Consider the following 18128-nt stretch of genomic DNA (forward strand, 5'->3'; position numbering starts at 1 on the left):
GTTGCAGGTCTGTCTAAGGGAGTTTTTACCTTTCTTCTTGACTGCTTTCCCACAAAGGATTGAGGTTAACCCTTCCCCAAGTGCTCCTCTTCCTTCAGGCAGAAGTACTTCAGCTGCTGTCTTGTACCCCCCAAAGAGACTGGGCTGTGAGAAGAGGAAGGCAAAACCTGTGACTTGTGTGTCACTTTTTTATTAGTGCTGTCAGCCTGTCTCCCAGGGTTGCCATCATGAGTTTCTGTACAATCACAGAACTGCTGCAGGAGCGGGCAGGGCTGTCGTTTGCCTTCTCTTCTGGCCCCTTTTAGAAGCTGCTCTTATTCACAAGTATCTTAGAGTAAGAAATAAAGCAATGGGCAGGGCTTCTGTGCTTCCACTGCCAAAGGTGGCAAGATCAAAAGGAGAGAGCAACCTGAGGGGCTCAAGTAGGGCTTGTACCCATCTCCCAGAGAAGCATCTACGTGAGGTACATGTCCTGCACTAGTCCAGTTCTGTGGCCTGCTGAATCACAGGGAGAGTGAGATCAGTGCCTCCTGGAAGCTTTCTCCAGTCATTTACCTGGAGCACAGCTGCCTGCAAAGATGGATTCCCTAGGATGAAACAGTTCCGGAGAAGCTCCTGGAGAGCAGCAGGTAAGGCACAGTGTCATTTGAATAAAGGGAAAGGAAGAGAATACAAGGCAGATGAGCAATCGGTTCTCATGCAGGAAACTGTTTTGTATCCTCAGACTTAAGGGAGAAGCATTAGCTCTCCTGTCAGCACAAGGCAGGACTAGTATTGTCTTACCCATGAGAAGAAGTCCTTACCTGGGGCAGAACTCAGGGTAGCCTGTGCTTAGCTATCTCTGAAGGAATGCCACCCAGCAGGCTCGGCAGCCCGATGCTGGCTGGGCTAGACAGGACTCTCCAGTGAACATGGGATGCCTGGATAGAGCTGGAAGAGAATTTCTATTCGACAGCTGCTCTGAAAGAAAGCTTCAGGTAAATGCAGCAAGTGCTGTAAAACCAACAGTTGTGGAAAAACAGTTTAAAATGATGCAAACTGAACTGACTCAAAGGAGTAACTGTTAAAAGCAGCTTTAATAAAACTTGTAGTGACTCAGAAAAAACAAAAGATTTTTATACCACTAAAGGGTTTTGGTAGCAGATTAAGCCAAAGTGCCCTTTAAGGGAAGGATGCTGCTTGAGGCTAAGAATATATTTAAAGACCCTGTATCTGAAACCTGATACCATTACAACACCATTGCCATTTCACCATAACTTCTCACAGGTGATACAGGCTAAACAGAAAATGGTAAAATAATCTCTGTAGAATGCAGTCCCCAAGGAGAAATATATTACAATATGTTCTTGGAGAATATAATCCCCAGGAAGAAAAAAATACATATATTACAGAAAGTATTTTCACTTATTAAGTTTTGCATTTTAAAGATAGAATATCCCCTTGCAAAAAAAAAAGGGCAAACTGTACACATTCATTTCACCCTTAGCTACGGAGAGTAGCTAATCGTGACTGCATTGCTTCAATATCTTCTTCCTCATCAACAGCAGCAGCAGCAGCTCCCATGGGTTCTGGCTCTGGAAGAGCATCTGTGACTTTACTGGGTGCTTTACCCAAGGCCCCTGTAAACAACAGAAAAAGGCTCCTCAGTATGCATTAATTCTTAGCAAGTAACAGCTCTCAGGTGCATCTATTTAAAATAATCCAAGAAGCTGGATGTGAGAAGTCACAAAGGATGTGTAGCCAGCAGTAGGTCACAAGGGGACAGCAGAGAGCAGCAGGGTAGGAGCTGGGGAGCTTTGCTTTAGTTTTTACAGCTGAGCACAATTCTACTGATTATACAAATTCAGGCAGAGAATTGAGCATTCTAAGCATTATTTAAGTCAAGGAACTAACAGGGTAGAAAATAGCTCTATAAATTGTAAGCTGGAAGTCATTCTTCCTTATTCAATAACAGCATTTTACAGCCAGGAATCCCAACACAGCCTAAAAATTGAGGCAATAAAGTTGAGTTGATTGCCTGTCTTCATTAATAATATGTACATCTACTTGAAAATATCAGATCCATCTTGTTAAGATCTACTGATTTGTTAAAGCCTGTGTTAGAACCAAGCAGACACCAGTTGATACTTTAGCAAAGTCAAAGACACTACAGGGAGATGGCAATTGTTAAGTCAGAATATATGAAGGTTGAAATTGCTGTGTCTCGCTATTTAAAACAGCGGGAACAAGACCCCACTCTCTGCAGAGATGCGCAAACTCACCGGCTGTTATTTCAAAGAGGATTTTATCAATTTCCATCTCTGCCTCCTCTTCCATTTCCTCTTGATCTTCCATACTTTCAAAAGTATCCTCCAACATTTCTTCTATAATACCAGCCTAGGAGCAAACAAAAAGGCAGCATGTGATGCCCCAGGAAGTGCAGAGTCACAGGGTGGAGGACAGAGTCACAGACATCAGTCACAGCCTCTGAACTGGGCTTTTACGCTCCTACTTTCAAGGCCAGGTTATGCTAATCCAAGCACTAAACTACTCTGCTAGGCCTGCTACTTGCTTGCTGCTCTGCTGCATGAGGTTGGCTACTTCTCAAGCACGTGTCTGTACAAGTGGTAGATGGGGAAAAGTGGTAGGAAGATCAAGGACTAAATACGCATGTTCTCGTATTCAACCCCCCAAGCTATTTTTCATTCCTGTTGCATGTCTAAACGCTTGTAATGGAGGTTGCTCAAAGTTTGCACTCACAGATGCAGTTGTAATTTGCATGGTTCAGTAACGAAACATATTGTATAACATTCTGTAAAATTAGTGTTTGACATAAGCTTCCCTTATTTCTATCTGCATTTAAAAACAATCCTATACAGGGCGTGCAACCTAAATATGGCCAAATTGTTCTGGTGCATAGTAGTAAGACGGTTAAGAAATGAGCCAATTTAACCTTTTAAATAATAGAATACAGAAGGAAAAAAAAAGCAGTTGTGGTAATTGAAAAGCAAATAGCCCCAGTACAGAAGTAGAATACTTTAAATCAGAGTTGTTTTTTTTTTTTTTGGGGGGGGGGGTTGTAAGATGGAAACACTACTCTGGTGCATCTTTCACAAAGAAAAATTTCTTTTGTGAATGAATAAAATTCAGTCTCCCTCAAACAGACCAAAGTTCAGCAATAGGGGCTGTCACTGGGGCATGGGCATGAATCCTGCTTTCAGCCTTAGTCTCTCCCAAGCCCTTGCAACTAGAATCACCAAGCCATGGAGACTGGTCTTGCTCCTTCCATCCTCCACCTGACAGGCTTTTTCTGCTCCAAGCTTTACACCAAACATGCTGCAGATATCACTGCTTCAGAGGTTTCCTTCCCCCTCCATACAGTTCCCAGCTATTAATGCGCTAATTCCTTTCCTGTTTATTATTCATTAACCCCAGTGTAACACCAAGCATGAGCCCTCTGACACCTAGGCCATCGAAGTGGGTGCACAGCACTCCAGCACACAGGACAACTCTCTCGTTTACCTAAGTCTTATTTAGGCTGCAGATCTTACCTTCATCATCTCTTTGGACAATTCTCTCATTGTTGCTTGAATTTCAGGGATCTTTACGAGATTTTGCATAGCTTTCATAACTTCTGTGCTCTTCTGCAGTGAGCCTGCTACTCTGAGAACAGCTGTGAAGAAGCACAGAAAAGCTTGAACAATCCCTGCATCACATAAAGCAGAGAAACTATATCCTCCCTCCATGGAGGAAAATAAATTACGTTTGGGTAATATTGTTTAGAAAATGGACATTCTGCTTGCTTTATTTTGCTTTCTTCCTGGAAAAGCTAAACTCCAATCCACATCAGAAAAAATTTCTAGCAAAGATATTGGTCCTCTATTAGCTGGAGCAATCCAGGGTCCCTGCAAAGAGATATCAACCCACGTGCACCCGATTCATAGAGGAGCCCTGTGAGGAGCTCCCGCTTGGGCTTCTCGGCAGCCACAAGTCTGACTGAAGTATTCACCCATGGTTCCTTCGCTAACTCTTGATACAGGCCAGCCTGAGCCACCGGCTGGGTCAGCACCTGCCTTTGGCCCTGCTTTGGCTCCCGTCTCCTGGCTTAGTCCTTACGCTGAACCCCAGCTAGCTCCCCAGGAGGCCGGACTTCCCTGCTGCTCTCCTGTCCCTCTGTACAGCCCGGCACCCAAGGGTGCCTGGATACACGAGATGGATCCCCTTCGGCACTTTGGCCTGTGGCCACTTTGCTGTATTGCAAAAACAATACTGATTCCCCTCCCTCCCCTGCATCCTCCTCAAATGCATCCTCCTCCTCCTCCTAAATGGAGCTGGGCAGAGTCAGCCTGGCTTCCAACACGCCTGTGGGCTAAAGGACATCACCAATGGGAGAAGCTGCCCACGCCGTTTGGTTTCTTCCCCCAAGCAGCCGTGACCAAGTCTTTCCTCGACTCTTATGTTTCTCCGCTGTGTTATTGTTAGAGGCTGGAACGTAGCAAGGTATGAAAGAAACCTTGCAGAAAGTCTCTTAGGGCAGGAGGTTTTTGTGTGGGTAAGGGAGGGACATGCTGGTCCTGGCGGAGCACAGAGGATCAAGCAGGGTATGCAGAGAACCACGTATTAAGCCACAGGGCAAATTCTATGATTCATCCACATCAAGGAAATCACCCCCCCAACCCCCCCACATCTCCACTTAGCACTACGTGTCCTCAGACTCCTACTAGAGAAACAATAATAATCTACTAGATGAAAGGAATTCCACTGAAGGAAGTAAACCTCGCTTGACAGAGCTTATCAGAATGAGTGACAGCAGCCTGCAGGGGTACGGGACTCATGGGATGCAGGGGAAAGGGCATTTTTGGACTGAGTAAGACCTATTATGGGATGTTTCAAGGGACTACAGGAATGCAAGGGAACATGAGAAACTTACTATGGGAAAACAGAGGGAAAATGGTAGGAAAAGGGGACAAAACACAGCTGGTCAAGTGTGAACAGGCTGCTGGTCCATATGCTTGATCCTTGCAGCCTATCCTATATTTTTTTAAATCCTATTTCTGTCTTCTGAGTGGATGCATTCTCTATTTTGAGCGTGTAGATGTGTGAACACCAGTAAGTGTCACGCTGAACTAGCCAGCAAGTAGGACAAGAGGTCCAAGTACGAGCCCCTGGCTTGGGATCACACAGCTCAGGGGCTCAGAGGTCCAGGTGCCAGCAACTGGGGCAAACGAGGGGTTTGGAGCAAGCTGCCAGAGAGCTGGCCAGCTCAGACTGAGTTTCTAAGACCATCTGCTGAAGCGACCCATATATTTTGTGTGTGTGTGTACACACACAAGCATATAGTCTACTAGTGGACCTCAATCCTAATCATCTGGAGAACAGGACTGGGCCAATGGTGCTGTTTGTTTGTGCGAAAGCTCTGTACGTGTGTGCGCGCATGTTTACGTGAGTGCTGGTAAAGGCACTGCTGAGGGTGCGTGTGCCTGTGGGAACACGTGTTCAGCCCTGCTGGATGCGGGGACACAGAATCGCAGCAGCCTCTCCTCTATGGGGCTGGGACAGGAGGAAGCTCCCCGAGGCCCCCTGGAATCAGCTACCTTTAAACAACAGTAGGTCTGCTTCCAAATTCAGGCTCTCCCAACTCCGGCTGCATTTGACCTTGATTCTGGAAACTCAGACCTCACCTCTAAAGGTAGAGGAGTCATTGCGTTTGGACTTAGAAGATGTGCTTACCAAGCTGGTTCTTCATCCCCATGAGAACAGAGTTCATGTGTGCTTTGGACGCATAGAGTTTGCTTACGGCCTTTCGAGAGCGGATCAGTTCCTTTGCCAAGATCACACACACATCTTTTTGACCCTTTTTGGCAGCATCCTTTATTGATCGCTTCACTTTTTCCTCTTCTCTCTGAATATCTGGAGTACAGAAAAATCAGACACAGCAAATAATAGTCACAAGCTGATGATAAGGATTTGGAAGTGAAACCAGTCATTCGTTGGGATGTATCTTCAATGCAAATACAATTGTTTCTGCTTAATTTCAGATTCAATCTGGTACTGAAAGATCTTGTTCTAGGCTGATTTACAAGTTAACTGATTAATTCAGCTAAATATTAGGAGCAAAATCCCCATTACTAAATATCCAGCTCTATTAATTTCCTTTGCAGTTAGAACACTCCAAGTACTTGCCAGGAATATTACCGGTTTAAGGCTACTGTACTGGTTTGCTGTTTACAAGATCACCTCTTCCATGTTCATTACCAAACAGCTCCACCTCACCAAGGAAGAAAGTAGCCACAAGGAGTTTAAAACTAGCAGTCGCAGGAGAAAGACGAGGATTTTACTAGCCAAAATGCTTCCGGGGCAGGCTTCGCCTTCAACGCATAACCCATCTGCCCAACGTGATGTGAACGCGAGGGCTGTCATGGGCAAAGATGTCCTCAGTTTCCCTTAAAATGCCTTTCTCCTGGTATTGCAGGTAGAACATTTGTAGAAGGCACTCGGGTATTACACTGATCTCTCAAAATCTAAAAGGTTTTAGATATACTCTGCCTTATTTATTTATTTATTTCTAAAGAGTAGGCACTTACACAGTCAATTTTTAAAGGAGTCTCCAAAACTTTTAAAGCTATTTCAAACCACAGATTTGTTCATTACCCTCAAAAAAATCTTCGTGCTTGCAGACAGAATAATCACCCCCTCCATCGGGCACTCATTAAGTCAAATTTGCGCTTGTTCTTAAAGAGTTGAGTACTTGAGTTTCTACTGCTTGTAATTTAACACACGTGCGTTAGCTGTGCATATAAACTCGCACATTCAAATTATACAGCTGTCTGCTGCCAAAGCTATGGATAATGCATCAGGGAAAACTAGTATGGTGGTAAATCTTTAAACATAGCTTAAAACAGACTCTTCAGCCTCCCCGAGCACACAGCTGCTTTCACAGGTTTTGATATGAGCACACTAGAGTAGGTGCACAGAACTACGTCTGTGCCACATGAACACCGAATAGCAGGATTTGAAATACTGTACGCTACACAAGCTTCCTTAATTAACCTAGGTTTCTCCAGCAAATCCGAAGTGAGCGTTCACACTTTCATCTTGGCAGACAACGCTGGCTCCAGGTACCGGCAAAAGCTGCTTAAGAGACTTGGGAACGAGCAGGAGCTAAATTGGCCCCTTCCTTCTCCCGACTCAGCAGTGAATTAGCCTTTGATGAAATGTGGCTCAAAGTTGGTCCGCAAGAAACTATTGCAAAGTAAATAAAAGATTCAAATAACAATGTTTATGGACACTTTACTGCAAAACGTTGAAGGAAGTGGCCACAAGAACAAATGATTCCAGCAATGGTTTTGCTCACTTTTTTTGCCTGTGTATAACTTCTCTCTGGTGTGAGTCAAGAATCAGAAGTTGTCTTTTCGCAAAATTAAAGGCATTAAAACACACTTCTTGGCACAGGCCTGACTTGGAGACTGCAGCACAGATTCTCACGTGGGAGTGATGAACCCCGCGCTCAGCATGAGTCACTCAGTGTCACTCAGTGGCATCTTTCCCTGCCAATCCAAGCAGGATTAGGACAAGGATATCTGCAGGGCTGCAACTGTCTCAGAAGAACACACTCCTTGTTGTTTCCTCCCTAGTAGCTGCAGAAAGGTCATGAGCTTGAAGCCGTTTGTACGTCAGACATGAAAGCAGGCCAAGTCCCAGCGTATCAGAACAGGTAAGACAAACAGCTGAAGTGGCGAAATAGAAAACAGAAAGCACCAAAAGTAATCCAAAGGCTTTGGGCAAAACATTTGTCATTTAGAAGGCTCACGTTTCTCATAAATTGTAACTGTTCTGCAGGCAGAATCTAGTCACACGATTGCCGTAAGGATGGATTAGCAGAAACAGTCCAACGGCAAGGAAAGGTGGTCAGTGCAGCCTGGCTCTGTGCCCAGCTCTGCCGCCAAATGCAATGCGGTGAGACGCCAAAACACATACCTTGCTCAGGTCAAAGACTCTCTTTAGCAGATTAAGAGATATAGCCCTGCTTCTTAGGGGTGCCGTGAGGGCAGCGGTTATGATGGACGTTTACAGAACAGTCCAAGGTACTAGGAATGCATGATGCTAAAAAAAGTATTTAAAAAAAAAAAAAAAAAAAAAGCGCTTTACGTCACAGGCTCCACCTAGCCAAAAGACGCATCCACAACAAGTTTTAGTAACAGAACTCCTCGGTGGTACTGAGGAATTACGACATTCGTTTTGTTAGACTGAAGACAAGCACAAGCATTTTGTCACTACCTCTAACCTACTGCCGGGCGGCGGTGGTCTTGGGCAGGGGCTTTTGCTTACAGGACACACGGCTGAATGTGAGAGCAGTGACACAAATGTGCAAGAACGACGAGTTCGGGCTTCGAGGGTCGATGCCAGGACTGCACCTTTAGTGAGACAAGGTCAATGCACTGCTCCCCTCCACCGCCGTCGTGTGCCACTGCTGCAGAGCACAGCGCAGAGACGCAAAGCTGTGCGGAGCACAGGCGAGGGCGGCTCCAGCTCCTCCCGTGAAAAGATCAACAAAGTTATTACGTTACTCCAGCTCTCAAAATCTGCTTCTGAAATCACAGGGGACACCTTCCAATTCTTCAAACATCCAAGCCCTCAAAAGCAAATCATACTAAACAAAAGTCATCGCAACAAGAACGAGCCAACGGCAGATGGTCTGAAACAGAGCATTGCTATATTAGGAACGGTGCTAACCGGGGGAGCCAACTGTTCAAGCGATCCAAGCCCGCTCAGTCAAACCCAGGTGGATTTGACTGTTGCTCTATCAAAACACATCTAGCACAGCCTTCCAAGGGAAACTAAGACAGGTCCTACCTCAGCATCCTTACTCAAAGACTGTAGAGATTTCTTGTGTAAAATGTCAGTTGAAAGGGCAAAGCACAGCAGAATCCGATCAGGGTGAGGAAAAACCCTTCAGTGGCATGTGCCTGCCATCTTTCGGCAGCAGCCTGCTGGCCTGATAAGTGTCCAGCAGTCCCACATGCTTCCACACCTGTCACTTTAGGGAGATGTTAAATCCTAGCAGAGTATGAGCATCATAAAGATATCTGGCACTTGATTTTAGGGAGCACTATCAGAATTACAGATGGTTGGTGTTTAGTCTAAACTGTTAAGTGTTAAACCATATTTCTTTGAATGTAACACTTAAATACGTATACAGACACACAGAGAGAGAGAGAGAGAGAGAACAACATAACAACTAGATTTCCATCCACATCAAGATATCAGACTAGTCTGTAACCTTATATATATATATATATATATATACAGACCATGTGAAGTATCACAGTATTTATAGAGTTGAGAGGAAACCAAAATTTCACAAAATCATCAATGGTGAACTCGTTGGTAGTTTGCTCCCATAAAATATGGGATCTCTGATCTCAAACACAGTTTGCTAATAGGATCAGAGTCTTACTGCATTTTTCAGCTGGTCTGTGCCTGATACAGCCACACAAACTGCCCTGGAGAATTCAAAACAACTCACCAGCGTAATAAACATCCCTGTGTATCAGTTTTCCTGGAAGAGGCATAAACCCTGTCTGCATTTTCCAGATGAGAACAAGGACAGACTTTGTACTTCATGAGACTCGAGAGCATCTCCCTCCAACCAAGTGGGAGAAATTATGAACCCTGCCAGCTTATTCCAGAGCTGTGGGGTGGGGGAGGAATGGGGGAAGGCAGAAAATAGCAGAACAAAGAGTCACTCAAAACAGGCATCCACCCCATAACCAAATGCTGATACAAAATATCCCCTACCAGGGCATCCCATGGACCAACATCCTGAGGGCAGGAAGAGGGTAAGAAGCCAAAAAGGGAAAATCAGAATCTAGCTCAAAACCTGTCTTCAGCCTCTGGGATGATGGTCAGAAAAGAAAGCAAGAAAAGTGAACGAGCTGCAGTTCAGTATTAAGCAACCCCTCCACTTCTCGAAACACCTTCGGAAGTGTCGTGTCCATAATTTAATGGCAAAACACCCACTGAGTAAAGAAAAAGTCTCCACTTCTTACTTCTATTTGTCACTTCCTCAAGCTGACATGGAAGCTGCATTTGTTCAGCATATGCGCTTCAAGCCAGTACATACCACTGGGGCTTTCTACACCTGGAATTATACACCATACCGGTCCTGTTCATTAATTTGATGCAGATGAAGTTTTGGATAATAAGTCCCATTTGATAAGATGGGTAAGAGCCTTAAGTCTTACTAGATTATAAAACATTCAGGTTCTTTTGAAAATTTCACTCGGAGAACTTCAGAGAAATGCCATTTTTGTACCACAGACCAAGCCCAGCCCCAGGACTGCACTCTTCTTCCTTTATTCCAGGTACAGTAGAGTATCCCAGGTTATTAAACTTCACAGTTTCCGCTCCCGCTCCCCCCCACCACCATTTTTTAACAATAAAAGAAAAAAAAATTGGATGCTGTCACAGAAAGGAGGAAAAAAAAAAGAAAAAAAGGAAACAAGAAGACAGAAGCACAAACCTCTGATCTGTCTATCAATCACCCGCATTTCTTTCCTTATCTTCAAGGACCATTCATTGACCTTAAAAAAGAGAAAGCATGAGAGTTACTTGAAATTCCTGATTAAAAACCAAAAACAAGCTGTCCTTTTGATGCAACTTAACCAGCCAATATCAAAAGCAGCACTTCAAAATGCACAGACTGCAAGGTAGGAATGATATTTGACTATTTTATTATTCAAATACAAATAAGTATTTCACAGATGCCACCACGTATTGCCATACTCTTAACATTTAGATGAAGGGTTAAGGAGGAAGTGAACTGTGAACCAGAGACACTCGTTGCCTCACTAACTTCCCACGTCCCGGCTGATCAGACGTCACTGTGCAGAGGGAACTTGCTTCTGGGGATTTCACCATAAGGTAGAAACTCTGGCACAAGATGCCAGCACCAAGAATCCCACCACCGCAGCGCGCACAAGCACTGGAGAACTTCTGTCACAAGGAACCCTAGGAGGTCTCCAGCCCAACCCCCTGCTCAAAGCAGGGCTAACTTCAGAGACGGACAGGGCCTTGCTCAGGGCCTTGTCCATTCAGTTTTGGTACTCTCCAAGGACAGAGAATTCACAGCCGCCCTGGGCGTCTGTCCCAGCACTTAACCGCTGTCGCGGTGAAGAGCTTTCCCTACGTCCAATCAAAAATCCTCTTCTTGCAGCTTGTGGTTGTTGCCTCTTTTCCCTTCTGCTGGGCACACCCAAAAAGAGTCCGGCTCTGTCTTCAGTATAAATCTGCTACAATCAGTGAAAGTTTTTAGATCCTTCCCTTTAACCTTCTCATCTCCAGGCTACAACAAGCCCAGGTCCCTCAGCCTCTCCTCACGTCACGCGCTCCAATCCCCTGACCATCCTGGCAGCCCCCTGCTGCACTCTCCCCAGTTCGCTGACATCTCTCCCATACTGGGTGCCCAAAACAGGACACCGTTTTGCAGATGTGGCCTCCTGAAGGCCACATACAGTAGAATAACTGCATAAGCACTTCTCTCAACTCGATGACTACACTGGGCTATGGTAGCCCAGTACACGGTTTGTCTACATTGCTGCAGAGCCACACCGCTAACTTATGTTCACCTTGTTTTCCACGGGAGCCCCAGGTCCCTTCCTGCCGAGCTGCTGCCCAGCTGGTCAGTCCTTGGGCTGTACCTCAGTAGAGGGACGCGTCTGTCCGCGCACACAACTCTGCGCACCTGAACATCATGACGTTCCTGCTGGCCCACTCCTCCAGCTCGCTAAGGTCTCTCTGAACGGCAACTCTGTCCTCCAGCCTATCAACTGCTCCCCCTCTCCTGCGTTTGGTGGGGATCAAATCCCAGCAGGATTCCTTAATCCAAAACACAGCCACCCCCTGTATACTTTCCTCCGGGGACCTACTAAGATCTCTCTCCGCTCCTGCCTCTGCCAGCACGGGGAGCCGATGGAGGTGGGAGCACCACTCGCCCCCGACCACCTCTCTGGTCGCAGGGACATCACAGAGGCAGCAGCTGCCAGGTGTCCAGAGGAAAACTGGAAGCTCCTGCGGGAGGAAGGGAAGCAGAACAGAGAGGTGCTGTGCAAAAGCAGAACCAAGAATCAGGAGATAACGCTTGCATATGAACACAGTGCCAAATACGTTCAGAGCTGTGATACTACTAAGATTACGTCTATCAGTACAACAGATGTTGCCCGGTATCTAAACTCCCCCAAGGATTAAGAAGTTCTCTAGTTCAAGGATACACTTCCATACTGTATACACATGTACATAGGTCACTCAAGAAGTTTAGTTTGCTGTTTGAGTAGTTTCATATGAAAATCAGCCTGAGGTTTAAGTGAATAAGGTGAGGTTTTTTCAAATACACACACAAAAAAAAAGCTTTTTTTTTTTTTTTTTAACCTGAATAAACTTTGGAACAAAACTGTAGAAAGAGTATTCTTCAGTTCAGCAGAACACAAGCCAGAACACAATACTTTTACTGGTCTCAGCAGCAATGCTCCCAATCACGATTAACACCACCATATTTTGACTACCGAACACTACCACAACCCGCGCTGCCCCAGCACAAGGCCGGCTGCACAAAACAAAACGAAAAAAACCCTGCCTAGTTCTGTGCGCACACGTCATCGGCACTCAGAAGTGTTGACAGGATTTAGAAGGCTCCTGTAGCTATAGCTTTTAGTAGAATCCTGGTTTATTATTAAAAAAAAAATTAGCAGGACCGACTGCAGCCTCCTCTCTTACTCTTCAGAGCAGGGGATGGGGCAGAAAATTGCACGTGGGTGCAAAGCTCCTCCCGCTAAGAGGCCGAGAAGGTCCCCCTTTCGAGTGTGCCTACACTGGAGGGACAGGGAGCAAGGAGGAGGTAAGACACGACTGAACTCTGGCTGGCCAACTGTCAAGTGTCACACACAACGTCCCCCAGGGATTTTTTTCTAAAACTCGTATCCTAGGACAAGCCAGCATTTATTACGTGTGCGTGAACAAGCACAGTCGGCAACTGCCCAAATAACTGTAGCAGGATTCACAGCTTCCTGCCGCCAAGATGCACAACCCAGCACAACAAAACCATTAAACCACGACTGGCAGCATGTTTGCAGCAGTCCCTGCTAACTCTGCCAGCGGGAAAATCCTTGACAGCTCATCTTTAATACTGCCCTGGAACAACCCTCCTCACACCACAGGCCTCAGGACCGCAGAGCTGCGCCCTGGTCCTTCTGCTGCTCACCTCCAGGGTTGCGCACGGGATGGAGAGAGGAGGGGGAGACCCCTTTGCCTCCGCAGGGGGAAGCAGGATCCTAAAGACGGGACCCCAGCAGCACCCATCCATTAGGTAGCATCACAGAAGTATTTCAGAATGTGATTCTGTATATATGTAAGAGCCACACAGCACAGCCATGTGGGAAAGCGGGCATTTAATTGGGAGTATCAGCTGACTTCTCCGTTTTACCCTTGTCTAAATTCTGCTTATAGACCATTGGATGCTGCCAGGTACATCACACATAGCAACTCATAGGGAAGCAAAAAAGCTGTATTGCTGGTCTCAGGCAGGACACCGAGGATGCGGCTAAAAACCGTGGCCTAACGTGACACAGAGGTAGTATTTCTGGGCACAGAAGCAGTCTGACTAAGTGAGGCTGATTATCCCAGGCACAGCACCATGCTGACGCAGCTACACTGCTTCCAGTTCCGACAAATACACGCATCGCTCCCACAGCACCGCATCACTCAGGAGAGTCCGCCAGCGAGCACCAAGACAAGTACACCAACATAAACCGCTCGGACTACGCTGAAGGTAAAGCACTTTTTTAGCTCAGTCAGTTCAGACATGGCATTAAATGTACAGAAGACCCTGTGACTTTAGACAGGCTGAAACATCTTGCTAATTCTTCACAAGATTAGAAGAAGTTTGCCTTGCATCATTCAGTCAGCAGGTTCTCTCTCAATGAGGGAGGACGAGCATACAAACGAATCCAGGCTGAATTAACGCCGTCACAAAATATCCCAGCCTCTTCCCACCACCAGCCACCTCCTGTGGTGCTGGATGCTGACCAGGCTGCCATCTTTAGATCTGCTCAGGAACAGTATCTCATGTAGCAGCTGCTAGCCGATATGAGATAAATGGTGTCGTTTCCCCATCACGTCCTAGTGAGCTGAAAGAATTCTCCTCCTCTTACTTCTACGGCTGCACAGTTAAAGACAGGAGGAAGGAAATTCCTTCCTATCGATGGGTTAGCCAGCACCTCTGTTATGGCCTGCCAAGTCACCATGCTGGCCAGCCACCTCAAGAACGTCCTCATGATGGCAGGACGACACCAGTCGTCCTCCCTGTGTTCAGACAGGGATGTTTCACAGTGCCTTTGCAAGCTTTTCTGCAAACAGCTTGAAGGCGGCATGCAGAGACGCTGTCAGCTGTGACACTGAAGCACACGACACGTTTGTCAGTTATGGAAGGGTACCAAGTGGTCTGTCAGACGTGAAAAGACAAGAAATAAGCAGTGCAGTATAACCTCTCTTCCATCATCCAGAGCAGCAGTCTCCAAACCACGTTTCTCTCTGTGACATCTTCCAACCCTGCTCACAAACAGAGGAAATTACACCCAACCTGCGTGCTGCTCTGACGCAGGCAGAGGAGCAGAGCATACGCAGGCAGAAGGACACTGCTCACCCAACGCTATCAACCGGTAATTGATGACGACAACCTGCCCCCAGGACTTAGTTGTTATAAAGCGGCAGGGAACATCTTGGACACAGCAGTTCTTCCAAGCCTTCACCTTTGGTATGTGTCACCTTCTCCTTTTTGCCTTTTTTTTTTTTTTTTTAAACACCATCTTCGATGTATCTACTACGCATCTATCCCTCCCCACCAACAGCAGATTTTTGATTGATACATTAGTGGCAATTTCTGAAAGACAGCGCTGAAGTCAGTCAGAATCTTGATTATTTCACTATTACATTAGAAAACTGAGGGAAACCAGTCCTAACCAGCAGACTCAAAAAAACCCCCCAAAAAACCCCAAAGCAAAACCAACCGAAACCCACCACTTCGGCCGTTCCCATGCTCGAGGCCACCTTTGCCTCGGGCGCACGACGCCCTCCACGACGCCGGCGAGCTGTTTACAAGGCAGAAGAGCTCAGAGCGGGCCGAGGATGCGCCCCGGGCCGGGGCCTAGGCCGGGGCCGGGCCGCCTCCCTCGCACAGGCCGCAGCCCCCGCCCGGCGCCATGGCAACGGCGCCGCCGGGCCCGCGGACACCCTCCCTCCCCCCTCACACTCACTCACTCACTCACACTCCCTCACTCACACCCGCGGCCTCACCATCTCCTTGGGCGGCTTCTCGGGGGTCTTCCCGAAGAGACCCATGGCGGCAGCCGCGCCTCGCCTCGCGCCTTCTGACCCTTCCGGGTAGCCGTCCCGTCCCCACCCCTCCCCCCCCTACGACGCCACCACAGGGCGGGGCGGCGCGCAGGCGACAGCGCGCAAGGGCCACTAGCCGCCACTGCGCATGCGCCGCTGGCCCTGAACCCCCCCGGCGCAGGTCGGTCATTACGCATGCGCGCAGCCCTGCCCCGCCCGCGCCGCTACTGCGCATGCGCCGCCGGCTGGGGGGGGGAGGAGGGAGCGTACTCAGAATATTCGTAAAAATCGGTCACGCAAGGGCTAAATCTCACTCGTTTTCGAGCCTTTTCCCTTGGAGACGCGGTTGTGCCCCAGGCGGACCCACAGGGGAGCCAAAGAGAAAGAGATAATGACTGATAAATAAACAAAACTCAGCATTGTCTGCCTTGTCTTCGGCTGCGAGCGCCTTTTTGGCAAGGCCTGGCCCGCGTCTGCCTCCCGCGTCCCCCTGCGACATGGGGCTCTGGCCTGGAGCACGTCCCGGCCCACGTCCACCTCCCGCAGTCCACTGCAGCCTGGCCCGGCCAAAGCTGCCGGCCAGCCGGGAGCTACCCCGCTGGGGCCGTGGCTCGTGCCGCCTCCCGGCGCCCCAGGCACGGGAATAGTCATCCACGCGCAGAAACAGCAGAGACGCTGAGGATGGAGAGGGTGCGAGTAGCTTAATCTAATTGCAGAAACGTACAATTAGAGGTACCCGCCTTACTGGATTCCTAGAGAAAGCCGTTTGAATAAGAGTTACAAAAACGTACAGTTCACCTTTGTCTTCTCCCTTCCTAGGCCCAATGCAGACTGGACTAAATACGCTTTAGAAAAGGGAGCTCTCATTTTGGGCTGGGTACCAGCAGCAGGAAAGCTAGCCTAGCAGAGCAGGAGCTGTGGGAAGCGAGACAGAAAAAGCCCTTTCCAGAGGATCTAAATCTCTCCCCTCTCAACAGCGGAACGAAACACCCTCACTACCCCTTTGCCCTCATTAAGGCCACTGACCTAAGTAACCTCAAATCAATCAGGTGACATTTTTTATTTACATTTGGTCACCAGCTTTCGGGCCTGAGATGTCAGAGTAAAACACAGTACTTCAGCACATTTATCATCCCAGTAACACAAGGCACTTGAATACTAGCACAGTCCAGCTCAGCAAGGCAAAACAAGCAGGGAAACCGCTGACCTTGCTACAGGCGCAGCCTTTTTCGTTCGTTCTCCTCTTTTTAAACTGTCAACATGCCAGGGTGAGAGCTGTCGGCGATTCTGCACCCCACAGAAAATAATCCTGCTCAGATGTCTCCGCTGCTCCCGACACAAACATTTCACGTAACAAACACATCCAACCACCAACCACTTTTTCCTTCCTGTTGTGACCACCGCTACGCTACCCTACTGCTGCAGGTTTTGAAGCAGATGTGTCCTCCGGGAGCTGGATCATGACAACTTACGTAGTGTAGGCTAACAGACAGACACAAGGACATCAAACCTCTAGTTACAGCTATGGACTGGTCACGCAGATGTGCCCTCTGCTGCTCTTCTTCTAATTAAACAGCAGGTCACGTCACTTATGGAAAGAATTGGACTGGCAGAGCAACCGAGTTTATTAAAAGTTGTCAGCCGCAACAGGCATGTGTAACGGTCTGGAAATAAAAACTGAACCCACACATGTGCTCTTACGCAGAAGCAAAGCTGCTTGGACCCAGGCTTTGCGTTACAAAATTGACTTTCCAGCGGCAGAGCTGCCTGGAAAACGGGGTAACCTCTGAACCTTTCAGCCGCAGAAGGCTCAGGCATTGGGGAAAAGGCACCTCGTGGCCATAAGACTCCCCCGAAATACACCTTTCCCGTCCCAGGATTACCCCCCTGCCTTACAGTGGTAGATTTTCATCCCTTCGGTTCAAGGGACATGGCGCTGCTGTTTGCACGGTGTCGAACATCTCCCATCCCGCCAGTCCTGTGTGTTTTACAAGAGCAGTTTCTGCATTCGCCAACACCTAGCTGCAATTAAACGGCTTGTGCTGTGCTCAAGATCCTTCTTTCTACAGCAACGTAGGTTACATTGTCTTCGTATTTCCCAATTTTAACTTTAGCACATCAACTATAAGGTTACTTCTTTTTGCAGGAGCTTTCCTGCATCTCCCCTTTTGAGGCCGCAAGGCCTCGGTTCAGCGCGGGCTTCGAGGCCCTCCTGGAACGCCGTGGATCACAAGCACATCTGTGCACCGTAAGCGCACGACCAGGCGCCGCTGCAGCACGAGCCGGAAGCAGAAACGCTCTTTATCCTCGTTATGCCTCTGCCCTGCTCTGCTCCCAGTGCAATGACAGATAAAGGGCACGAACTGACAGGCCTCAAGTGAAGGGAAAATTACTTCTGGGGGCACGGGAGAGCTGCTGCTGTTATCCCCTCCCCCTGCTGCAGTATTGCACTAGGAGAAAGGAAACGAGAAAGGAAAAGGTATTCATAATTATTCAAAATTAACAGCAGCCCTTGCAGTAAGTAGGCAAGCATCCTCCTGGCAGAGAGCCTGGCAACCAGGCGCACGAGACATTTCTGGTGTTGCAAAGACGGTGCCCAGGCACCCCGCAGAGAGGAAGCAACACCAGACAACTTGGCGGCCACCAGGCTCCCAGCTCTCTGTAAAGGCACAGAAAGAAAGGAAGATGGATCACAACTGCCAGAAGTACCTGTGTTTACCTTTCCTATTATCATCTTCATTTAATTGATCCTTTTACACCCCACG

At 47.8% G+C, this 18128-nt stretch overlaps 1 protein-coding gene across 1 annotated transcript; it reads right to left on the bottom strand.

Annotated features, from left to right (window-relative positions):
• Positions 1 to 1057: 1057 nt before the first annotated feature.
• CHMP3 (charged multivesicular body protein 3) lies at positions 1058 to 15422 on the bottom strand. Its single transcript, XM_067298370.1, has 6 exons — positions 15325 to 15422; positions 10502 to 10562; positions 5710 to 5889; positions 3531 to 3652; positions 2262 to 2376; positions 1058 to 1619 (listed from the first exon to the last, which is right to left on the bottom strand). Exons 1-6 carry the CDS (start codon positions 15367 to 15369, stop codon positions 1483 to 1485), a joined length of 660 nt encoding a protein of 219 aa, XP_067154471.1. The 5' UTR covers positions 15370 to 15422; the 3' UTR covers positions 1058 to 1482.
• Between the last annotated feature and the right edge of the window lie 2706 nt (positions 15423 to 18128).

This window comes from Apteryx mantelli, chromosome 5 (assembly GCF_036417845.1).
Source record: "Apteryx mantelli isolate bAptMan1 chromosome 5, bAptMan1.hap1, whole genome shotgun sequence".
Lineage (NCBI taxonomy): Eukaryota > Metazoa > Chordata > Aves > Apterygiformes > Apterygidae > Apteryx > Apteryx mantelli.

Coding starts and splice junctions, on each gene's coding strand:
- CHMP3 (XM_067298370.1), bottom strand. CDS start 15,369: ATGGGTCTCTTCGGGAAGACCCCCGAGAAGCCGCCCAAGGAGATG. Junction 10,563..15,324: donor AGAAGCCGCCCAAGGAGATG/GTGAGGCCGCGG, acceptor CTCTTTTTTAAG/GTCAATGAATGGTCCTTGAA. Junction 1,620..2,261: donor CCTCTTTGAAATAACAGCCG/GTGAGTTTGCGC, acceptor TGTTGTTTACAG/GGGCCTTGGGTAAAGCACCC.